Source organism: Sphaeramia orbicularis, chromosome 24 (assembly GCF_902148855.1).
Source record: "Sphaeramia orbicularis chromosome 24, fSphaOr1.1, whole genome shotgun sequence".
In the NCBI taxonomy this organism is placed as follows: Eukaryota; Metazoa; Chordata; class Actinopteri; order Kurtiformes; family Apogonidae; genus Sphaeramia; species Sphaeramia orbicularis.
The window spans coordinates 227,279-253,792 of record NC_043979.1 but is presented as its reverse complement, the minus strand read 5'-3'; the positions used below and the strand labels follow the sequence as shown (position 1 = coordinate 253,792).

The 26,514-nt window shown below is 39.2% G+C and overlaps 1 protein-coding gene across 1 annotated transcript in view; it reads left to right on the top strand.

The window, feature by feature from the left end:
• Positions 1-25,219, top strand: part of LOC115414902 (uncharacterized) — a 47,563-nt gene extending 22,344 nt beyond the window's left edge. Inside the window, exons 8-19 of the mRNA XM_030128264.1 lie at positions 1,952-2,199; positions 3,235-4,134; positions 6,612-6,708; positions 6,798-6,902; positions 9,956-11,233; positions 14,318-14,440; positions 14,524-14,652; positions 16,452-16,644; positions 16,788-16,912; positions 20,601-20,791; positions 22,478-22,611; positions 24,631-25,219. Of these exons, the coding sequence (XP_029984124.1) occupies positions 1,952-2,199; positions 3,235-4,134; positions 6,612-6,708; positions 6,798-6,902; positions 9,956-11,233; positions 14,318-14,440; positions 14,524-14,652; positions 16,452-16,644; positions 16,788-16,912; positions 20,601-20,791; positions 22,478-22,611; positions 24,631-24,863 (3,756 nt within the window). The 3' untranslated portion in view covers positions 24,864-25,219. The remainder of the gene's footprint in view (positions 1-1,951; positions 2,200-3,234; positions 4,135-6,611; positions 6,709-6,797; positions 6,903-9,955; positions 11,234-14,317; positions 14,441-14,523; positions 14,653-16,451; positions 16,645-16,787; positions 16,913-20,600; positions 20,792-22,477; positions 22,612-24,630) is intronic.
• Positions 25,220-26,514: the final 1,295 nt, after the last annotated feature.

Genomic DNA, 26,514 nt, shown 5'->3' with positions numbered 1-26,514 from the left:
TGTCTTGGTGGAGGTCTGCGCTCTGAGTGCTTTTCTTGTTCAAAAATATAATTACTGTACACATCATTTTGGAAAAAAGAGATGATAAATCAAACAAGTGTTCAGAGAACACAAACCTCTGCCAAGCACCCCGAACGGTGTGCATGTGTGGATTGACTATTTCTTTTTAAACAATGGATGTGCAAAACAAATTTCATAATGATATTTGATGAATTGCATTTTTTATGATTTTTTGAAAATGGTGCATAAAAAATAACAAAAGCCAACAAAGCGTAACGGAAGAGAACTGGAGCGGAACGATATTTCGTACAAAGTTGAAGCTTGGTCCCAGTCATGTGTCTGTCCAATTAGATTCAGTTCACATCAATATTAGTTGAGTTCTAATTTTAAATGTGTGGTAAATGGGATTTTCAATGTTCAATGTAAATGTCCACAGAGTCCACATTCCACAGTGGATGTGGACAATTTAGTTCCAGATACAAGAGATTGTTCTAAGATACAGGTGGATCCAATTGGAGGCTAATCAGAGTCGTTTTGAATTTTTGATGAATTTTGGAAAATTGCTCAATGATGACAGATGGAAAATTGTAGATGTTGTGACCTTGAACTTTGGCCTACTTGGCCCAAAATTTAATGGGTTCGTCCCAGGGCCTAGGCCTATCTGTGGGGAAGATTTGGGAAAGATGGGTGGAATACTTTACCCCTAAAGTTGCTAACAAACAAACAAACAAACCAAAGTCATCACAATACCGCCTGGTGGAGGTAATAATCAAAAAGGTTCAGAAGAACAGTCCACTTGGGGCTTAGTGGATGCTTTGGACTTTGGTTTACACTGTGAACTGAAACCTTACAGTGATGGAGGGAAACCCTGGATATATTTAGACGTGGGTCAGTTGGATTTGTTTCTCATATCACATCTTCAGAAACAGACTGACTCAACTATTATTTGCAAGTTATCTCAAATTTCTGTATTTGATATGGATCCATATTGTACATGGATTAGATTAGATAGAATGTTATTGATCCTTTGGTCAGAGCCCTCAGAAAACTGAGGTTCCAAAAGCAACACAAACACTGAATATACACACAAGAAATACACACAAGAAAAAAGTAACACAATAACTATAAAAAAAACAGGAGGGAAAAAATGCACTCGCATATTGGAAAGTACCAGTAGAGACACAAGAAGAACTGACAATAAATAAGTGGATAGACAGAACCATGGGAATTTATAGGATGGAAAGAATAACCTTCACTGTCAATTTGAAGATGGATTTTTTTTTTTGTGCAACACTGGGAGGGATGGGTGAGATGACTGCATGAATATGAACCCCAAATCCTCTGAAGGAAATTTGTGTGTTTTTATTTATTTTTGTTTCTAAATTGATTCTTTATTTTGAGATCCTGTATGCCAGGACCATGATGAGCTGCTGTAAATGTTTCTGTTCTGTTTTTTTTACATCTACTCGCTGGGTGTGTATAGTTTGTGTATTTGTCTGTTTTTTCAATGTGTGAAAAAAATCTGAATTCTTTCAATAAAAAGAGAATTAAAAAAAAAAAAGGAAAGTACCAGTAGAAACAAGTAGTAATAATAATAATAGCTTATGTCTTAATAATATATTATTGTATGCACAGTATGTGTATATACGTAGTTCAATCACAGGATAAAAGTTAGAATAAAGTAATAACAGTATTAACAACAATATACAAGTAATATAAGTATGATGATGATAATAATAATGATGATGATGATGATAATGCATTTTGCCTTTGTAGAAGTACTCTTCCCAAGTCACACATTAATGATTTATTGTAGATTATCGTCAGGTATTATGGGAAAGAAAAAAAAGTAAAAAGAGAGGAAAAAACGACAGAAGGAAAAAAAAAAGGTATTATGGGATGGCCGTCTGGTGGTCAGTGCATCCTGAACCAGTGTTGTGTTCTTCCACAGGCCGACAGCTGGTACCGTCTGGTTCTGTGTGAGAACTTCCTCCAGGAGCTGCTGTCGGGGGTAGAAGCAGACTGTAACCCCAGACAGAGGACCAACTGGGGGACCATTCCCCCATGGAGGAAGAAACTGTCTGCTTTCCTGAAGAAGAACCCCCCTCCAGACATGGAGGAGCTGCTCCATCTGGCTCATCTGTCCAGTGTCATCCCAGATGGACACGTCCAACAGGCAGGAAAACGCCTGTCCCAGAGGTGAGGGGGGAGAGGGTCTTTGGAAGAAATCAGATGAGTTTTGTTGAGGTTGAACATGTCTGTATATCTCTATATTTGTTTTTGCTCAGTGTACATATGTTGTCATTATGCCTGAAGGTGTCCTTTAGACCAGTGGTCCCCAACCGTTTTTTGTACTACAGACTGGTTTCATGCATGAAAATTTTCCACGGACCGGTAAGAGGTGTAGGGGTTCCAATAACAAAACCCTTTGTCACTTCAGAGCATGTGATCTGAAACACTTCCTGTATATCAGACAATTACAATGATTCTACAGTAGAATATCAACTCACCCTAATGCAGAATAAGTCAGAACCCTGGACTGGTTTCCCTGCAACTAGACGGTCCCATCTGGAGCTGATGGAGACACACAGTCCAGGTGGGTTCCATAGATCCAGTCTACTCTGGATTCTTGTTTTGGTAACGCAGTCACAGAAAGATATGAAGTTGGAAACAGAAGGACTTTCAGGGCTTTTGTGGCGATATCTGCATATTCTGCTTTGACTTGAATCCAGAATGCACAGAGGTTTGAAGCTGTCTCAAACATGGATGGATGTGCTGCTGCAGTTTGGAGGCACTTGTGTGACCCCTGTTGGACCCAATGAACCTGGAACTGAGGCAGGAATCCTCATATTTCCTTCTAAATGCATCTCTCTGTTTGCAGGCAGTCTGTGACCCTTCTATAGCCTCATCGTTTCCTTGTTTCTTCCCGAAAAAGTTTTCCAGTGAATTTTGTTTTTGGCTCATTTCTTTAGCTTGTGTTTCTACTGATTCAGGAAACTGTGCACCTGAGTTTAGCAGTTGTGAGGCGAGGGCAGAAACAGTCGCTTTTCAAAATAAAATCTCCGTAAGACTAATGGAGAAAATTGTTTTAATATTAACCACTTTTTTTTTTTTTCTTTGCGGCCTGGTACCAAATGATCCACGGACCGGTACCGGTTGGTTAACTTCTAAAAAACTTCCAGTCACTGTGAAGATAGCTCTTTTTTTCTACAGTATTTGTTTTTGTTCCTTCAGGTGTATGAGTGTGAGGAAACTGATCATCTCCTCTGGTCCTGTAGCTGTCGCTCAGCTTCAGTCGGCTCTGCAGTGGCAGTATGAGCTCCTGCGGGGGGGCGCTCATGTCAGTCAGCCTCCTGCCCACAGAGATGAAGCATTTCTGGATGTTCACAGGGACCCCAACTGTAAAAGTCCGTCAGAACTGCGCTGTAGTCCTGACGCTTCCTGGGGCGGTTCAGAGTCCGACTTGACTAACTGTAAACCCAGTCTGGACTCGGCCCCTGTAACCGGGTCTCTTCTGGCGTCGGCTCAGTGTAACCCCGCCTCTCTCACCTCATTCGACTCGGGCTTTGACGGAGCAGGGAGCAGCCACTTAGAGGGGATGGAGGGTGTGTCCAGATCAGGGGGGGGCCGGGACTCTGTGAGACCTGCTTTGAGCCAGACTCAGATCAATGAGGAGAACCTGGTGGGGTTGTGGGGTTCTGAGGATCACACAGACCCGTCCAGTCCCAGTCCCAGGGTCCAGGTGGTCTCTAAAGTGACGGCGGATTCCCTGAACTTGGAAATCAAAGTGAAGCGTTCGGCGGCTCCGCCCAATAACCCCTGGCTCAGTTTACCGGTCGATGATTTGGAGAACTCGTACACGGTCACCATCACACAGAACCCACAACCGCAGCTCGTAGACCCGACGGTCCACGGAACCAGCAGATGTCGAGACCAGCCCACGCAGACAGAGGTTCTGAAGGACCCCCAGACCACGGACTGTACGTTATCGTCACAAAGCACTTTAGAGGATTCTGAACTGAGCCCCATCCATGAGGTTCTGTCCAGCACCATCAGAGACAAGTCCACCTGTACCACAGAGACCACCACCATGATCTGGGACTCCTACGACCTGCACGAGCAGTATGTGGACGGGTAAGACTCTGTTTCCTTCTATTAAAAAAAAATAATCCAAATAAACAAACCGTGTGTTTACAAACCGACCCGGGACGTCACTCGGGCATCTTCAGAATTTTGTTGCAACGTGCACTGTGGTAAATGGAGGTTCGCGCAGCCTCCTGACAGCGGCAGCACGACCATATGATATTATATGGATGAAACAAACACGCGGAAACAGCTGGAGGAATATGCATAGAAGGAAGGGAGTTCCTGCCGTTTCCGATTGTGTCTGTTCCAGCTGCCGCTGTAAGGTAGCTGTGCGAGCCTTCGCTTCCCACAATACATGTCGCGACAAAATTCCTCAGATACCCGAGTGACGTCCCGGCTCGTTTGTAAACACATGGACTGTTTCTGGTGGATGGAACTAAGAAACTGTTCACCGTAATGCATGAGATTCAGGTGAGTAATGACAGACAGACTTACAGATTCATGATACTGAGGATATGACTGAGGATGGACAGATCTGATGAAAAACTGGTCATGAAAGTCTTCAGCACCTTTAAGGTCAAAACAAAAAAGAGGAATAACAAAAAAAATGTATTTTGGCTCCAACTCCAGTTTGATTGTAACTTTCAGATTAGAGTGTAGTTCTGTTTTACTGATTTGTGTTTTTTATTTGCTTTGAAGTACTTTGTTTCACCTTTTAGAAGCTTAAATGAATTCAAAGTAATTGCAACTGTAGGCTTTTTAGTTGTTTTTTGTTGAAATTTAAGCATGATGGTTCAGTTACGAAAAATCAAATTCAGTTTTACAAGAAAACATTTCTAAGGTGGTCCTCTTGCATTTACAATGTGGTATGACAGAATGCTGCAAAATAATACACAAAAATACTCTTGTACCCCTTAGATCAGGGCTCACCAACCCTGGTCCTCCAGATCCACTATCCTGCATGTTTTAAATGTTTCCCTCTTCCAGTCCACCTGACGGTCATTATCAGTCTGTTGCAGAGCTGGATGAGAGGATAATCATCTAAAACATGCAGTATAGTAGATGTGGAGGACCGGGGTTGGATAGTGGATCTGGAGGACCGGGGTTGGATAGTGGATCTGGAGGACCAGGGTTGGATAGTGGATCTGGAGGACCGGGGTTGGATAGTGGATCTGGAGGACCGGGGTTGGATAGTGGATCTGGAGGACCAGGGTTGGACAGTAGATGTGGAGGACCGGGGTTGGACAGTAGATGTGGAGGACCAGGGTTGGTGACTTCTGCCTTAGCTGTTGTTGGTCAGCTGCATGAACAGGTTCTAATGTAAGGATGGGGAACACACTAAAGTTACAGATTCTGTTTTTTTTTTTCCTTCAGTGGCAGTAGTCTGCAGTGGTCATCTAAAGGTGAATTTTCTGTTTGGAAGGCTCCACGGTTTGTCAGGGAATGCCTTGGGTTCAGTCACCGTCCATCAATTAAACCTAACCCTACAATGAGGATAAATGAAGTACGGCTTTTAAAATGGACTAATGCTGCAATTCAGTTTATGGAAAACTAGTTTATGAACACTGACTGAAAGCAAGTAAAGGATAAATGATGGTAACTTGTATTCAGCAGGTTAGTGATGGCTAATATCACTACCTAAACCAGGGCTCTCAAACTCATGTTCTTTCAGGTTCCACATTCAGCCCGATTTGATCTCCAGTGGGCCAGACCAGTAAAATAATAGTATAATAACCTATAAACAATGACAACTCCAAATGTTTGTCTTTGTTTTAGTGCAAAAAACCCATTAAATTCTGAAAATACTTACTTTTATAAACTATTCAAACAAAAAAGGTGGGAATAACCCAAAAAAACCCTGAAATTTCTTAAGTAAGTGCAATTTTAACAATATTCTGCCTCATCTTCTCATTAGTCCATGTGCATTCTGGATCAGATCTACAAAGACACTAAACACTGAGGAACAGGAAGAAAAGAGTTCAAATTGGGCAGAATTTAATACAGACATTTCAGGTTGGACACATTTGTTCAGGTTATTCACATTTTATTGGTACAGGAGAGTTTGAAAATGTAAATATTTCCATAATTTAATGTTAGTTTTTGCACTAAAACAAAGACAAAAATTTGGAGATGTCATTATTTACAGACATAATGTAATATTATTTTTTTCCACATCAAACCAAGAAAAAAATATGAAGTCATCATTTTTGTAGGTTATTATGCTATTATTTTACTTCATCATATTGGTCTGTATGTGGAACCGCAACGAAAATGAGTTCCACAGCCTTGACTGTGGAATTTTTGCATTTCACAAATTCATCCCACAGGCTGGATTTAGAACCTTTGGTGGGACGCATTTGGGCCCTGGGACGCATGTTTAACACCCCTGATCTAGAGAGACTGGCACACTAGGCTGTAAGAACAGTAGTTTATAACAGTGGGTTTAACATCTGACTCTTTTCATCATAATTACTTTTTAAATGGCAGAACTGGGTTTGATAAAGACTGTCAACTTGTCTTCTCAGTGTGAGTGACGTGTCCCTGAAGGACTGGGACGTAAAGGAACAGGAGGGTTTGAAGGAGGTGGAGAACATTCTGGACAGGGCTGACCAGATACTAGCGGTAAGGGGCGGGGTACACAGTGATGTACATTCATTCTTTGCTCCTCCATGTGAACAACAGTACAGTAACCTTTTTTTTTTTTTCTCCAGGAGGAGGAGAATGTTCTGGCTCAGGAGGCCATGCTGGATGTCCTGCTGAAGGAGGACCGTCCCGGTCACTGGCCCCCGTGGAACGCTGAGGTCCAGCTCTGTGAGGTATGTTCATGTTCGTCCCACTGGACTGAAACTGTCTGTCCAATCAGACTGGACATGGATGACATGTCCCAGTGAATTCAGACTTTGTTAGCTCGTCTTCTGTGTACTTTTTCTCCTGTTGGTTCTCAGTAGTCATCTTATCTTGTCACTCTGATCCCATGTTTTATTTGAACATCTTCCCTTCACTTATTCCAAAAATGCATTTAAGCCCAAACTCAAACCACCTCTGTGGTTCCACCATGACCAGATAAAGCCCTCATCCCCTCACAGTCTGACCCAGAGACCCTTTATCTGCAGCCTTGACTGGACACACGTTTTAACTGGAGATAATACACCAGTTACCCAGAATTCATGGCACAAACACCTTGGGTTTGGTCAATATGGGCAGTACTTTAATTATTCTATTTTTACATGTTTTATTGTTTTATTATACCCCGACCCTCTGGGGTACACACACATATACACATATATATATATATATATATATATATATATATATATATATATATATATATATATATATATATATATATATATATAAAGTGCTGGGCAGCAGTGATTAAAATTTTTAATCGCGTGGATTTCTGTAATTAATCGCATAGTTATATGGGGGGGGGGGGGGGGGGGGGGTTGCTGGCATCAACAGTGTGTATTTCCTTTCAGTGATATTTCAGACTGCAGTACTCCGCTGATCAAAATAATTGCACATGTCAGTGCTTCCAAACACCTGTGCCCCCCCCCCACCATCTGAAGACATTTAAAATGAAAATGTCCATGGAACAGACCGCTACTGTTACATATGTTTATGTCCACACCAGTGTATTTCTGCTTGTGAGTGATTGACAGGAGTCTTAAGCCCACTAATAAGTACTAATACTAATAAACCCAATAATATGGGATGTTCAGTTGTTAAAAGTAAACAAAGGGGGCCCTCTAGTGGTCAAAGGGGGCCCTCTAGTGGTGGGAATAAGTGTCACTAACGTATGTTTTGTCCTTGCGGTGATCCTGTAGTCAGTTCATACATAAGAAGGAACTAACAGACACGTTTCTGTCACTCTGTTTGTATGGCCCCAAAAACGTTTGCCTGTGAGTATTTTATGTTCAGTTGTTGTCAGAATGAATAGTGTCAAATATCTCTGATGTGAACCTTTGTTGCTGGATAAAAAGACGTAAATCTTAAATTAATCTGTAAATGCTAATCGTTAGCATGTCTATGGATTTTCCATTCAAGTTAGTATCAAGCTAGCATTCTTTTTCCCACTCATTTAAATGTATAATGCCATGTAAATGTACTAAGGCAGTGAACAGAACTCAGACAGATTTAGTTTGTATGTGTCAGTTTTACAGTGAGTCTACAGGAACAGATTTGGACAGAAGTTTTGGGCGTCCGACTTTTCTTGGGAAACCTGTTGTCTATCTGCAGCTAATCGCTACATGAACACCAGCAGAAGAATAGGAGTTATAATTGTACTGTCCTCGCTAAGACGTCTGTACTTAGTCTGAACTAGACAGCGAGCTAAACTGAACTGACGATGCCAGATCTGTGCTCTGAAGTCTGCAGCTTTAATGTACATACTTGACATCATGCAGACTGACAGAGTGAAACTATAAAATAAAGACAAAATAAATCAATTAGTTATGTCTATTAATGATATTAATGCATATTCACGGAGAAAGTATAGATGTAATTATTCTAAACTTAAATTGACTGCTAATACAACAGTCACATGGTAAATGAGTACAGGTTAGTTCAAAGGCTGGAATATTAAACACAACCAATAAATTTACATAAACTTAACATGAACCTGCAGAAAGAATTAGCAACCCATCTGCGACTGCTAGCATAAACGAATTAGCTTAAACATGTTAATAACACATTGTAATAAACACATCCAAAATAACGTCATAAACATGTTTCTAACGGCACGTTTGCATGTGAAATTATTTAACAAACAGTCCGTTCTGATCCACTGTAAAAACGTGGCAATGTTTCTGTCCTGTTCATTATTTCAGAGCAGATTCAGCTCCTTCCTGCTGAAATGTCGGGATTTTTTTCCTTTCTAATATCAATATTGATCCCAGTATTGATGTGTTGCATGACTCCAGTAGTCAAATAATCAGGTTACAACTCAAAATTGTACTTTGATTCAGATTAATTTAGTGATACCAATCAATTAATATTGAATCGAATCGTGATTAATCGATTCAGAACCTTATGAATCGAAATTGAATCAATTACGGAACTTGGCCAAGATACCCAGCCCTAACACACACACACACATATATATATATATATATATATATACAGGGTGGGGAAGCAAAATGTACACTGAACATTTAGTTGTTTTTTCTCAGCAGGCACTACGTCAGTTGTTTTGAACCCAAACATATACTGATGTCATAATCATACCTAACACTATTATCCATACCTTTTCAGAAACTTTTGCCCATATGAGTAATCAGGAAAGCAAACGTCAAAGACTGTGTGACTTGCTGAATGCACTCATCACACCAAAGGAGATTTCAAAAATAGTTGGAGTGTCCATAAAGACTGTTTATAATGGAAAGAAGAGAATGACTATGAGCAAAACTATTACCAGAAAGTCTGGAAATGGAGGACGCAACAAAAAACGTACCAAAGCTTTTATTAAAGCTCTCAAATCCAAAATCCTAAAGGATCCAACCAAATCCATGAGAAAAATGGCAATTGAACTTGAGGTAAACAACAAGACCGTTAGAAATGCAGTAAAATATGATTTGAAGATTTGACATGACTTTCAATAAACTAATTGGTCATACACTGTCTTTCAATCCCTGCCTCAAAATATTGTACATTTTGCTTCCCCACCCTGTGTGGGTGTGTGTGTGTGTGTGTGTGTGTGTATATATATATATATATATATATATATATATATATATATATATATATATATATATATATATATATATATAAAAAATAAATGTCAGTGTCCATACACCGCTGTTTGTTGCTGTTGTGTGTGTTTTTGTGCAGATGTCCTCAGTTCTTGATGCTGTTGTGTGTTTTTGTGCAGATGTCCTCCTCTGAACTGACTGAAGCCGGTGTTCTGGGCCTGGAGGACTGTCCTGTTTCTGCAGAGCCGCAGACCTTCAGTGAGCACAGATCTGAGGTGGACGGGCACCGTCATGAAGAAGGTGGATGTAACGGCAGGCCGGACCTGCTGACGGAGCTACGCAAAGTCCACGTCCTGGATGAGCTGATAGCAGAGGAGAACCTGAAGATCCATGAGCTGAGACGCTGCAGTGAACAGGAAACCTCAGGGAGCGGTCCTTCAGATCCAAACCAAGCATCCAGTCTGAGTGAGGACAGGCATGTTTTCAGACTGCAGCTGGAAAAGGAGAGAGAGGAGGTGGAGAAGCTGGAGAGGAGCCTGGATAAAGAGCAGGAAGAGGAGGTGGAGAAGCTGGAGAGGAGCCTGGATAAAGAGCAGGAAGAGGAGGTGGAGAAGCTGGAGAGGAGCCTGGATAAAGAGCAGGAAGAGAAGGAAAATAAGGATGGAGCTGGAAGAGAGGGCACATGTTCTACAGCAGAACAGAATGAGGAAGATGCAGCGCTCTGTGGGGAACGTTTTCAGGCTGAATCCAGTGGTGATGATGTGGATCAGCTGGAATCTGACACGAATAAGAGCTTGAACCTGGAAGATCCTGACTCCGCCCCCAAACTGCCCTCATTGAATGAAACTGGATTGAACAGTGACTCAGACGAGGCGTCTGCAGAGCTGGGGATCCATCCACTGGGATTAGACTCGCTTGGTGAAAATTCAGCCGTAAGCAGTCCAGAAAGTTCTAGGACACTTGAAACACAACTGAAGGATGGGGTGTTTGACCCGGGTGGTGGATCAGCCCAGCTTAGGGCTTCACCTCCTCTGAGCAGCAGTGCCACAGAGGATGAAGCGCCTCATTCCATTGAGGTGACCAGTGCAGATGTGTCCTCAGCTGATCCCATTCCCACTCAGTTCACAGACAAACAGCCCCACCCTCCAGACCAGGACCAGGACCACCTCCAGGTTCTCCATCCAAATGTGAAGGAACACAGTAACAACAATAACAACAACAAAAACCTCCAACTGGAGTCAAAAATGACTTTAGACTCTCCTGACATCAGCCTAGATGACACAAAGGGACAGTGGACAGACGAAGGCTCAGCTGGTCCAGATGCAGGTCCACATCAGTGTCCTCCTGACTGTCCTCTGGAGTTTGACCCGGGTGGAGGAGGTGGGGTCTGGATTTCTGAGGCCACCAGGACGTCAGGCAGTGGAATCCAGACCCAGTTCAACACCAACATGACACAGGTAAAGAGGAGTGGATGGACAGTATGTATCAGTGGTTCCCAGCCTTTTTTTACTCCTGACCCCATTTTAACATCACAAATTTGTGGCGACCCCTGACATTCAAAATGGAGACATTTTTTTGCTAAAATTTATTTATTTTTTATCATGTTTATCATGTATCAAGTTTGCTAAACTATGTTGCAAATAAACATTAATTGTAGACAACATTCAGTCTATATAATGTATATTATTATGGATGGAGGCAGTGAAGCCAGGTGTAGATTACTGCACAAAGGGAGGATTTAATTTTTAATACTGAACAAACAAGAACTCAAACTATGAATTATGAAAGAGCTGCAGCATCTGAAACTGACCACAGTGAACATTTGACACATAAACAGAACCACAGTGCTGCACTTTCAGAGTTTGTCAAGTCTTTTATGTATTGGGATTGTCTCTGTCAACTCACCATGTATTTTTTATTAGTTTTTTGTTTTTTTTAATCAATTTCTAGAAATTTCAGGCGACCCCACATGGGGTCCCGACCCCAAGGTTGAAAAACACTGGTATATAGACAGGTACATGTAGAAGGACGAATGATAGTTTCACTCATGAGCATCCAGTTAGAAAACAAAAAAAAAAACAAATGATCATCGAAAACACAACTATTGGACTAAAATACACAGAAACTGTGAAAGGCGTCAGGGTGGGAAGAACTCAGGCCTTTTCCATCCACTTTAGATAAGGTCGCACCGATCTGATATCTGCCCCGATATCAATATTTTGGCTGATCAGGGATCTGCAAAAGCAATTGATCCGTAAGATCAATCCTTCCACTTTAAATTTTTGCGACATGGGCTCCATCATGCATGCAGAACATAATTCTAAAAGTAACGTGAGCTCCCCTCACATTATCGTTGACCCTGAAAACAAATTTGTAACCGGGAGGGGGACAATGTGCCGGGGGTGTGTGTGTATGTGATGTGCCAAGTGATTTATACTGTTGTGATGTAAAACAGTAGTCACTAATGCTAGATTAGTCGCTCGTGTTACTTAACCTTTGAGGCACTGGAGGAGTTTGCAATTTTTCTTTTTTTCCAATTCATTTATGTTGCTTGTTGCGATATTGTGAGCTTGGTGCTTAAAATGAGTTTGACAGCCATGTATTAACCCTTTAATTCAGGTTCCACATTCAGCCTGATTTAATCCAAAGTGGACTAGACCAGTAAAATACTAACATAATAACCTATAAATAATGACAACTCCAAACTTTTCTCGGTTTCTAGACTGAAAAAAGTAAAATTGCATATGAAAATGTGACTGCAAACTGTGCTTTAAAAATATGAATAACCTGAACGACCTGAAATTTCCTTAGAAAATCAGTGTAATTGTACCAATATTCTGCCTCAGTTTATTACTTATGCATGTTCATCATAACGTACAGATACAATGGATCTACAAATACACACAACATTTAGTAACAGACAGAATATTGGTCCAATTACACTCACTTTATTAAGACATTTCAGGTTATTCATATTTGTTCAAGTTGTTCAGATTTTTCATGTAAGTGTACTTTTTTTTTTTTTACATAAAACAACAACTGAACAACTGTAACTGTACCAATATTCTATCTGTTACTAAGTGTTTTGTGTATTTGTAGATCCACTGTGAAGTTTCAATATTAAAACATTTGAATTCCATGTACTGAAGATGGTAGATGTGTAATGTAGATATAAAAACAAACAATTTTAGTCCAATTACACAGATTTATATGAAGACAGTTATTTTATTCCCTTTTTTTTTTTTTAAAGGATAGTTTATAAATGTAAACATTTTCAGGTAATTTTGCTTTTTGACACTAAAACAAACTGAAACGTGGTGGTGTTGTTATGACAGTATTGAACTGGTCTGTGTGTGGAACCTGAACTCACATGACTGACACCTTTGACTGTTAATATATTCGATGTAAATTCACCCTCAGCCCAGATTGGACCCTTTGGTGGGCCGGTTTTGGCCCACGGGCTGTCTGTTGGAGCCCCCTGGGTTAATATTTACCCATCATTCTCAGTATCTGATCTGTTTATTACCTCCGCCAAGAGGTACTGTGGTCATTTTGCTTTGTGTATTTGTTTGTTTGTTTGTTTGTTTGTTTATTCTCATCTTTAGTGTAAAACTCTTCCACCCATCTTTCCCAAATCTTCCCCACAGATAGGCCTAGGCCCTGGGACCAACCCATTCAATTTTGGGCCAAATAGGCCAAAGTTCAAGGTCACAGCAAGGTCACAACATCTACAATTTTCCTCTCTGTCATTATTGAGCAATTTTCCAAAATTCATAAAAAATCCAAACGACTCCGATTAGCCTCCAATTGGATCCACCCGTAGCTTAGAACAATCTCTTGTATCTGGAACTAAATTGTCCACATCCACTGTGGAATGTGGACTGTGTGGACATTTACATTTAACATTGAAAATCCCATTTACCACACATTTAAAATTAGAACTCAACAAATATTGGTTGGAATTGAATCTAATTGGACAGACACATGACTGGGACCAAGCTTCAACTTTGTACGAAATATCGTTCCGCTCCATTTCTCTTCCGTTACGCTCTGTTGACTTTTGTTATTTTTTATGCACCATTTTCAAAAAAATAATAAAAAATGCAATTTGTGAAATATCATTATGACATTTGTTTTGCACATCCATAGTTTAAACAGAAATAGTCGATCCACACATGCACACCGTTCCGGGTGCTTGGCGGAGGTTTGCCTTCTCTGAACACTTGATTGTCACAGGATAGTTTATAAATGTAAACATTTTCTGGTAATTTTTCTTTTTTCCACTAAAACTAACTGAAAAATGCGAGTTGTTATGACAGTATTGAACTGGTCTGTGTGTGGAACCTGAACTCACATGACTTTGACACCTTTGATTGTTAATATCTTCAGTGTAAATTCACCCACGGCCTACATTGGACCCTTTGGTGGGCTGGTTTTGGCCCACGGGCCGGCTGTTGGACACCCCTGGGTTAATATTTCATTTCCATCATTCTCAGTATCTGATCTGTTTATTAACATAGTTCTTTTCTTAAATTGCTCAGATGACCAGTTTCCAGACCCCCATCGTCCTGGACACTGGGTCTGGTTTGATGAAAGCTGGATTTGCAGATCAGGACCTTCCAAGTGTCATATTCCCGACCATTATCGGACTACCCAAATATGAGGTGAGGGTCATTTAAATTTTTAAATCCCAGAGAAAATGTGTTGTATTTTCATGTTGCTTTGGTTCTGTTTTTAATGTGAGCAGGAAATAATGAACAGCAGTGCTGAACGAGAGGTGTACATCGGCCATGAGGCTCAGCACATGAGGGGGGTGTTGGCTTTGAAACATCCCATCAGGAACGGAATCATCCGCAACTGGGACGACATGGAAAAGGTGAAACACTCCCACTTATCGGCATTCGATCAGTGGTCCATGATAGAAGGAAATGGAGGTCCCCAGGTCTGAGTGTTTGTAGCACGAGAAAGATTTTAAAAAAAAGGGTAAAATAAAACATAAAAGGGAAATAAGGTAAAAATAACAACTACAATAAATATAAATAAATTCAGCTGTTAATGGGGATGGACAGTACTGAAGTCCAAATACTTGGTTCTGATAACTTTTTAACCCTTGAGTCATTATTCCGGGTGAAGGTTCACATATTAAATAAATATTGTATATATTTAATACATATGTGTAGTTTTTTAACTTCTAGATTTTCTAAACAGACTTGTTAGTAGGGGTGTAACAAAATATCGGTTCTGCAATATATCGCAATATTTCATTTCACAATACTGTATTGATATTTAAAAGTACTATATCTATTTTTAGGTATTTATTCAAATGCAGATATTGTGGAGGTTCATTTTTGTTTTTCTTTTTTGTTTATATTGTATTTATTCTTATTTCACACTCTTTTATTAAATAATGTTCGTTCCTTTGTTTGGATTGAACTCAAATCCTGTTCTGATGTTAGTTGTGAACTAATAGAATCTGAACATTTGAACAGGATCTGAAACTGGAATGTGTGTAAAACAGAATTTCAGTTTGAACACAGTTTGAACATTTGGTGATAGAACATTAGATCCTGTTGGGATCAAATACAAATGTGTTTAGTATTTGGGCAGATTTCTGCTGGAATTCAATTCTTCAAAGAAATAATCAGTTTTAAAAAAAAGAAGCAAACAAAAAATTGCCTTTTTAACAGTATCGTGACATATCGTGATATATCGTATTGTGACTTGTCTTGTATCGCCAGATTCTTGCCAGTACACAGCCCTACTAGTTAGTTTAGGTTTAATGATTAAATCTGAACTGTGACAGAAAAAGACCATCGAATATAAACTGTATCTCAGACTCAGATGAACATACGTCATATTTTATTTCCTAGAGGTGGTGCTGTCGTCTGTGCTGCTCCCTAAACCGTGTCGTACATAGGGCTGTAACAATATGAAAATTTCATATCACGGTTATTGTGACCAAAATTATCACAGTTATCATTGTTATCGCAGTATTAATGAAATTGTGTTTCAAAAAGTACTAATACACACACTGAAATAATTTAACCAAGTTGTATTTCAAAAAAACTAATAAATAAAATAATAGTCCCAATGTCCCTTCTGTGTCAGAAACATTCAAATATTAACCCTTAGTGGTCTGAGTCTATTTTGTCTGTTTTTCAGTCCTTTTGATTTGGCCTTTATATACTATATAAACAAATGTTTACTATACCCATGTTTGGGATCTGTTTTTTCAGCACAACTTCATCTATATCATCTGTCTATTGTTTTTTTTTTTTCACTTTAACCTACTATAAAAACACAAAAGGACCAAAAACACACAAAACATATATAAAATCCAATTTGAAAAATGTATATAATTTATTGCATAAATAACACACAGATGCTTAATGAACCTTTTCAAAGACTTTAAAAGTGAAAATTGGTTCCAGATATTAGGTATATACAATTAAAATTGTAATAAATTAAAACTCTACTCAAATATTTGACATAAAAGCAGATCTTTATATAGGGTTTTTTCCCCTAAAAGTGCGATAATCAAACACAGTTATCATAATTAGAATTTAAACAGTAATACTAACCGTCTGCAGTTTTAGCGCAGTTTATGGTTATACCGGTAATGTTTCCATCCCTAGTCGTACATAATGCGTGTCTTCTGTGTGGTTTATGCGTCAGATCTGGCATCACACCTTCCAGCAGCTGTGTGTGGACCCAGAGGACCACCCCGTCCTGGTCACAGAGGCCGCCATGAACCCCCTGGAGAACCGCCAGCGCACTGTGGAGATCATGTTCGAGTGTTTTGGCGTTCCCTTCACCTACGTGGCCATGCAGGCGGTGTTGGCACTGTACGCCGCGGGCAGAACCACAGGTGAGGTGGCGTTGGGCCTCAGGTTGCACATGCACCACCCAGGGCTTTTCCTACAGGTCCTCAGTTAACGTTTTTGGAGGTTGTCTGTGGAGGCGGAGCTTATGGCGCTCATGGTTTTGGTTCTGTGGTTGTTTCTGCTGCAGGGGTTGTGTTTGACTCTGGAGATGGAGTGAGCCACAGCGTCCCGGTGTTTGATGGATACTGTCTACCTCATGCGGTGCAGCGCTTCCCTCTGGCCGGTGCCGATGTTACCGCGCAACTGAAAAAGGTATTTAGTACCTGGGGTTTGTATCTGAGGCCTTCAGTGACCTTTGACCTTAACCCTTTCATTCATACTGGTCACTCCAGTGGACAGTTCTTCTCCAGCTGTTCTCTTGTATATTCATGTGTTTTGTTGTTTTAGTTCCATATCAGCCGACACAGTGGGGGGGGGGGGGGGGCACGTAATTTAAATTAACTCAGCAGTTACGTTTCGGATGGATGGACCAAACCAGGAGAAATGGAAGAACTCACCAAAAAAGAAGGTTTGAGGTTTTAAAAAGTTAAAACAAATAGCTTGATTTATTGCTTAAAAAGTTACAAAAAGAATGAAACACATTTCGTCACAGAGAGAAAAAGAGAAAACCTGCCAAAAAGAGTGTCCTTTATTACCTTTTTATAGTCTTTAGTGACTGTTGGAGACTCCCATTATTCAATGATGCCATTCGTCGTAGGCTTATTATTGGTTAATGGTAGTTACTGGGCAGAACATGTCAGTCACTCCAGAAGCTAATTCTAAGAAAAGCACATGCTTTTGCATGTGCACAGCTCTTCCTTAACACTTGCACTGTTAGGCTAGCATTTCTTGACCACAAAAATCCCAAAGTTCATGTTCTGTTTTTTCTGCTCTATGCTCGTTACCAAAACTACTTTCTAAAGATGTAAAATTAGATCTTTTAGGTAGAATCTGATCTCTGCTCTGAGTTCAGCACAAACAGGTGTGAGTTCATCTAAACCACACACACACACACACAAATCAAACCTGACTGTTCAGTACCTCTAAAATAAAAAGAATATTACTATTATATAAGAATATTACTCAGAATATTACTTAGACTTGCAAACATAAAAAGACTCTTCAAGCAAAACAACTTTGTAATGCAAAGATTAAGCAGACAACTTATAACGTTACATTTCCTCTTCTTTTCCATTTTGGTTCATGATGTATGATTTATGATGTTCATCCGACATTTCTTGGAGCAAGATTTAAACACACATTCAACTTCCAATCAACGTAAGATACGTACAACACTTGAGAAACCTGATCTGCACTAACATGTTTGAGTGTAAGTCAGTTGTTAATTGTTAGACTGTAATTAACAGTTTTTTTTTAAAAGAAAGGGATTTTTTTGCATATTATCTCCATGAAGTGAGTAATAATTAGTATTAGAATATGTTAAAATGTGAGAAAACATCACATCAGCAGCAGTTAACAGTGTTTTAATTTCATTCTTTTCATATCACTTTCTGCTATTGGGTCAAAACATTGTATTCGAAATCTCTCCGACGGGACATTGTAGAGACAATTGGACAGATTAGTGTTGCTAAATGACCCATATTTTTACGTTTAAATTCATTTTCGCTTTAGTTGGACCATAAGGGATTATCCAAAACAAGGAGCTACTTTCTATTGAAATAAATGTTGGAATGGCAATCAATCAAAGTTTGCTCTCTGACGGGACATGACTGTGTTTGGACCCTATTGGGTTTTAAATACATGCTTCTTTACTTCAAAAATTAAATGCATAGTGCAGCTGAGTGGACATTTTTGTAATGAAATTTAAAAAAAAAAAACAAAAACTCAATCACATTGTTTTTTTTCATGCCTAAGGAGGAATAAAAACACTCTAGACGAAAAATCTTGACGAAGGTTCTCATAATTCATGCATGAAAGGGTTAAAGAGTCTAAGTCAAGGTCATTAATGTCTAGACCACAGGTGTCAAACATGCGGCCCGGGGGCCAAATCCGGCCCACTAAAGGGTCCAGTCTGAACCCTTGGATGAATTTGTGAAATGCAAAAATTACACTAAGATATGAACAATCCTTTCAGTTCAGGTTCCACATTCAGACCAATTCAATCTCCAGTGGGTCAGACCAGTAAAATACTATCATAATAACATATAAATAATGACAACTGCAATTTTTTCTCTTTGTAAATGTAAATATTTTCATGTATTTACACGAAACCAAAGTATAATTTCACAAAAACTGTGAACAACCTGAAATGTCTTAAGAGAAGTAAGTACAATTTTAACAATATTCTGTCTGTTCTTAAATGTTTTGTGTGTTTGTAGATCCGCTGGGATCTATAAGTTATACTGTACATGTGTAAATGATAAACTGAGGCAGAATATTGTTAATTTTTGTTGATTATTTATTCAGTTTGTTCATGTTACTCACATGTTTTGAAAGGATAGTTTGTAGATGTAAATCTTTTCATAATGTAAATTCACTTTTTCGCTCTAAAACATAGAGAAAAGTTTGGAGTTGGCATTATTTATATATTATTCTGTTGTTATTTTACTGGTTCAGCCCACTGCAGATGAAATTTAGCTGAATGTGGAACTGAACTAACATGAGTTTGACAGCCCCTGGTCTAGAGTTTAACCATCTTCTGCTCTAAAACTACTGGTTGGATTGATTTCAAATTTTTATTTATATATATATATATAATATGTATCTCTTCCTTGTGACAATGTCTACGAAGTTTGTTCAGTTTTCAGAAAGTGACCACAAGTGACAGTTAAATATCATATGGTGCCACTAGCTAAGATTGCTAGAGGGAAATAAATCGATTTCGTATCGATCCGACATTGAAAAAGACGAAAACAAAGGGAATTTTTTTCCATAATTTTTTATAAGCTTTAGTTAATTTTGTAAACACACAATACAGTTTCAATTAGTTATCTTTTTTTTTTCTTTTAATTATAGTTTTTATTTATTTCAGTTAACGAAAATGTTTTTTTTTCAATTCTAGTTTTGGTCATTTTGTTAGTTTTCATTAACGTTAACGCCCAATTCAAGTTTTTTTTTTTTTTTTATTATTTTGATTTTTTTTTTTTTTAATTCAAGATATTTTTTTGCTCAATTCAGGATTTTTTTATTTTCTTAATTCAAGATTTTTTATTTTTTTGCTTAATTCAAGAGGTTGTTTTTTTCCTTAATTCAAGATTAGTTACCGTTTTTTTTTTTTTATCTTACTGGCCAATAGGCCGTAAGCTACTGTCGTCTGTTACAAAACTTTCAATCGTCTTCTTCTCCGAAACTACAATTCCGATTGACTTCAAACTTGGTATACAGCTTCTTTATGATGATGTCAGCAAAAGTTAGGGAAATTATTTCAATCTGGATCTGATTCTGGATTTGGTGCCACTTTGAAAAATGTCCCCATTGTCAGAGATAGGAAGTGGATGGATGCAGTGACTCAGTAAATATAAATGATATCCAGTGTAAATGTCTCCAGTCCAGCCCTGATGGGCAGATGACCCAAACATAATGTCAACATGCTGATCAGGATCTTCTTCTGGATCTGGAACTGATGCAAAATTTAACATGGGCTCTTATGGGGTCTATCAAAGAATAAATCCCGACCGTCCATGCTTTCAGCTTGGGCTATTTCTGTAATAGAACAAATACACAGAACTGGGTGATAATAAATGGCATCTGGATACATTTCCCAAAGCTTTGAATTTAGCCAGTAAGCTACAGGGCCATTGGTCCTATTTTTTTCTTTTAACTATAGTTTTTTTTATTTGTTTCAGTTAACGAAAATGTTTTTTCAGTTGTGGTTTTGGTCATTTGGTTAGTTTTCGTTAACAATAATAACCTTGCCCCTGCGTTCACCGTGTCCACAGACTTTAGTCCATATGGTGGATGACTCTGACTCTAACACATATGTCTGTCTGTGTGTGTTCAGCTTCTGCAGGAGCAGGGCGTGTCCATGCGCACCACCGCAGAGCTGGAGATCGTCAGGGAGATGAAGGAGAAGTGCTGTTATCTGGCTCTAAACTATGAGCAGGAGCTGAGTGGGGGGGGGCCGTCTGGGGGGGTCACACATTACACCATGCCGGACGGACAGGTCGTCAGCCTGGGCACCGAACGCTTCAGGTAACACCCCCCACACACACACCCCCCACCCAGACACATGATCCAGTGCAGGAGGCTGATGGGAAACGTACACTAGCACTGGACTGACACTGACTGTGTCTGCAGCAGGTTTAGAACGCCTGTGCATATTAGAGTGACCGTATTCAGTCAGTCATACATGTTCTGTTTAGGTTTTTAAACATGTCTGAGCCTTTTCATGAAGGTTTGTGTTTATGTCTATATTACATTCAGTACATGGAATTCGAATGTTTTAATATTAAAACATCCCAGTGAATCGACAAATACACAAAACACTGAGTAGCACATAGAACCAAGGTTATTATCGTTGACAAAAACTAACAAAATGACCAAAACTAGAACTGAAAAAGCATTTTTGTTAACTGAAATAAATAAAAACTACAATTAAAAGAAAAAAATATATAACTAACTGAAACTGTATTGTGTGTTTACAAAACTAACTAAAACGGATAAAAACTATGGATAAAATTCCCTTGGTTTTGGTCTTTGTCAATGTCAGATTGATGTTAAATGGATTTCTTTGTCTCTCTCAGTTTTCTGTGCTGTCTCCATACGACACTTTTTGCTCCGTCACTTGTGTTCACTTGTGGTTTCCAGTCGTCTTCTGGTCCCCACTCTACCTGGAAACATGGAGACTAAAGCAGCAGAGTCCTGTCTGGGATTGATTTGAATAGGAGCACAGAGAAGAAGAGAAAAGAGACCACTGAACTACAACTGAACTACAACTGAACTACAACTGAACTACAACTGAACTACAACTGAACTACAACTGAACTACAACTGAACTACAACTAAGCATTTAGAAAAAAATGAAAACTAATAAAAACTATTAAACCTGCTCTAAAAACAAATTAAAACGAACTGAATTGGAGAAAAAAAGTCAAAACTAAATAAAACTAAACAAGAATGAAAAATCCAAAACCATTTGAACCTTGGATAGAATATTGGTACAATTACACTTGTTCAGTTGTTTTGTATAAAAAAAAGGAAAATTACATGAAAAATCTGAACAACTTGAATATGAATAACCTGAAATGTCTTAATATAAATCAGTGTAATTGGACCAATATTCTGTCTGTTATTAAATGTTGTGTGTATTTGTAGATCCACTCTGATCTGTACGTTAGAATGAACATGTATAAATGATAAACGGAGGCAGAATATTAGAAAAATTGTGCTTATTTTTCTTTAGAAATGTCAGGTTCATATTTGTTCAGTTTATTCACATTTTTTGCTTAAGGACAGTTTGTAGATGTAAATATTTTCAAGTAATTTAACTTTTTTGCACTAAAACAAAGAGAAAAAAAAAAGTTATTATGATAGTATTTCACAGTTCTGATCCACTGTACATTTCCCCTGAACTAAAATAATTTTTATGTCTTTGATCGTTAATATCTTCAGTGTATTTTTTACGTTTTATAAATTCATCCCTGGGGCTGGATCAGACCCTTTAGAGGCCCAGTTTTGGCCCACGGGCCGTATATTTGACCCCTCTGCTGTAGTTCCTGTACAGTTCGGTAAAGGTGTGTGTGTTTATTTGTGTACGCTCTGTTGTTGTTTGTTCCTTTAGTTATGAACAACAGGATGTTCATCAGCTGAGGTCATCCATGTAGAATGATCTGAAGGTTCTCAAACATTCATCCACTTCCTGTTCTTTCTCTGATCCAGGGCTCCTGAGATTCTGTTTAAACCCCAGCTGATTGGACGGGATCATTATGGGATGCACGAGAGCATCTTCAAGTCGATCCTGGGCTCAGACATGGACCTGCGGCGCTGCTTCCTGGGGAACATCATCCTGTCAGGTACCAGCTGGTTCTGTTTATGGACTTAAACACACACACACACACACACACACACAGGTACCAGCTGGTTCTGTTTATGGACTTAAACACACACACACACACACAGGTACCAGCTGGTTCTGTTTATGGACTTAAACACACACACACACACACACACAGGTACCAGCTGGTTCTGTTTATGGACTTAAACACACACACACACACAGGTACCAGCTGGTTCTGTTTATGGACTTAAACACACACACAGGTACCAGCTGGTTCTGTTTATGGACTTAAAGACACACACAGGTACCAGCTGGTTCTGTTTATGGACTTAAACACACACACAGGTACCAGCTGGTTCTGTTTATGGACTTAAACACACACACAGGTACCAGCTGGTTCTGTTTATGGACTTAAACACACACACAGGTACCAGCTGGTTCTGTTTATGGACTTAAACACACACACACACAGGTACCAGCTGGTTCTGTTTATGGACTTAAACACACACACACACACACAGGTACCAGCTGGTTCTGTTTATGGACTTAAACACACACACACACAGGTACCAGCTGGTTCTGTTTATGGACTTAAACACACACACACACACAGGTACCAGCTGGTTCTGTTTATGGACTTAAACACACACACACACACACACACACAGGTACCAGCTGGTTCTGTTTATGGACTTAAACACACACACACACACAGGTACCAGCTGGTTCTGTTTATGGACTTAAACACACACACACACAGGTACCAGCTGGTTCTGTTTATGGACTTAAACACACACACACACACACACACACACAGGTACCAGCTGGTTCTGTTTATGGACTTAAACACACACACACACACAGGTACCAGCTGGTTCTGTTTATGGACTTAAACACACACACACACACACACACACACACACACACACACACACACACAGGTACCAGCTGGTTCTGTTTATGGACTTAAACACACACACACACACACAGGTACCAGCTGGTTCTGTTTATGGACTTAAACACACACACAGGTACCAGCTGGTTCTGGTTTACCGCCTTAACCCTTTCATGCATGAATTATAAGAGCCATAATCAAGATTTTTATTCGTGTGTTTTTATTCCTCGAGGCATTTAAAAAACCAATGCCACTGAAACAGTTTTTATGAACCCATTTTTCATGAAGCTGTAAAACTGTCCACTCAGCTGGACACCATGCATTAAATTTTTTGAAGCAAAGAAATGCATTTACTGATAAACTCTATGAAAATTATGAAATGAAAACATTTTTAATGCAGCTAATCTGATGTTTTCTCACATTTGAACATACACTAATACTAGTCATTACTCGCTTCATGGAGATAATATGCAAAAAAACCCAAAAACCTGTTAATTACAGTTTAATAACAATAACAAGCACTTATTTCCAGTCAAACATGTCAGTGCAGATCAGGTTTATGCAGAACAGTACAGTTACAGTAACAGGAGGAATGCCAGTGTATTATGGGATGGTGCATGAACTGCAAAAATCTAAATCTGACCAAGTGTATTTTTCTCATTTCTAGTCCAAATATCTCATCACACTTAAAATCAGACAGAATCACCTGTAGAGGAACATTTTTTTTGCTTATTTCAAGCAAAAAAAAAAAAAAACTGCCAGTGGAACAAGTGAAATTTATCTTGTTCAGATTTCTTGAAACCAGATTTTGCAGATCTATTGTCTATAAATCATTTGTTATATCTCACTGAAAAGTTCCTCTTTAGGTGATTCTGTCTGATTTTAAGTGTGATCAGATATTTGGACTAGAAATGAGACAAATACACTTGGACAGAGTTAGATTTTTGCAGAGTGAGCGTCCACTGTGTTGGCTGATATGGAACTAAAACAACAAAATCCATGAATATACAAGAGAACAGCTGTCCACTGGAGTGACCACTGTGCCTGAAAGGGTTAAACACACACACATGTGCCGTGGACTCTTCTGGGGGTCCTGGTTCCGGGGGTCCTGGTTCTGAGTCCCTGGTCTTTGTGTTGCAGGTGGGAACACTCTGCTGGGGGGGCTTCCTGAGCGTCTGCAGGCTGAGCTCAGAGGCCTGGTGACCTCCGACCTTTGGGACGGCGTCCGGGTCAGCAGCCCCTCGGACAGAGACTTCTCGGTGTGGAGCGGCGGCGCCGTTCTGGCCAACGGCGCCGGGCCGGGCCTGGCCTGGATCAGCCAGGACGAGTACGAGGAGCACGGCCCGCAGATAGTCTTCAGGAAGTGCTTTTGACAAACACAACATGTGCAATAAACGGACGACAACAGAGGGTTCAAACACATCTGACATCCAGAGGAAAGGTACAATAAAGCACACGTGTCAAACATGAGGCCCGGGGGCCAAATCCAGCCCACCAAAGGGTCCAGTCTGACCCGTACGATGAAATACACTGAAAATACTAACAATCAGTGGTGTCAAAATCATCTAAGTTCAGGATCCACATACAGAACAATTCGATCTCAGTTGGATCAGACCAGAAAAAAACTATCATAATCACCTATAAATAATGAAAACTGCAGATTTTATCTTTGTTTTCATGTAAAAAAAAAAAAAAAAAAAGTTAAATTACATGAAAATGTTTATATTTACAAACTATCCTTTTACAAAAAATGTGAACAACCTGAAACGTCATAAGAGAAATAAATGCAATTTTACTAATGTTCTGCCTTTTACTAAATGTTTTGTGTATTTGTAGTTGTAATGTAAGTTGTAATGCACATGTGTAAATGATAATTGTTAGAATTGCACTTGTTTTTCTTAAGACATTTCAGGTTGTTCATGTTATTCAGATTTTTAAGGAAATGTTGCAGATGTAAACATTTTCATCATGTAATTTAACTTTTTTCACTGTTACTTTTCTACTGGAGATCATATTGGGCTGAATGTGGAACTGAACTAAAATGAGTTAAAACACCCCTGCAATAAACAAAAGGAAAAGTAAATATTACATGGATAAAACTGATGGGAAAAAGCTAGAATATAATGAGTTTAAATTTTTTATTCCATCCAAATATCCTTTTTCCTCCTCAAAATATTACAAGAAAGTAAGTCCAGTTTTAACAAGAATATATTTTATTCAAAGACTTCAGCCTTAGTTTTATAATATTCAGACTTTATTTCTAGTAATGTTAATCAAAGTATTATGACTTAATTTTCATTACATTTTTATTCTCATATTATGACTTTTATCAAAAATTACAACTTTTTCATGTATTGACTCAAAATATTTTGACTTTCTCTTTTTTTCCCATTTAAATATAACCTGAAATATTGTCCAGACATGATATTTTGTCATAATATTCACACTTTTTTTGGTCTAATGTTGTAACTTTCCTCTGGACGTCTTTAATTCTGTCTGTCCGTCCGTCCAGTGCCATAGTTTGGACTGAACCCCTTAGATGCCATTTTAAATGTTCAAATGTGTTTATGTTTTTAAGACTGGTTTTGTTCTGTGCCCTCTGCGTAGTCCTGGTCTGCGTAGTCCTGGTCTGCGTAGTCCTGGTCTGCGTAGTCCTGGTCTATATGTGTGTGTGTGTGTTTTTAATGTGGACTAGAATTGAAGCTGGTCTTTAATTGGTTTCAGGGACATGAATGATCTTAAAGGTGCTGTAGACCTTGGTGACCAGTGTTTCCTCAGATCTGTCCATCCTCACTCATCCTCAGTTCCATTCGTCTGTTCGTCTGTCTGTCATTCCTCAGCCGACTCTCTTACATTATGGTGAACAGGCTCGTGCTGCGTGAACCTCCCGGCCGCCTGCAGCGGCAGCACGAGCCTCTGTTTCCCACAATGCACGTCGCGACAAAAAATTCCTCAGAAGCCCGAGTGACGTCCCAGTCTGAATGTAAACACATGGTTTTGTTCACGGTGGATGGAACTAAGAAA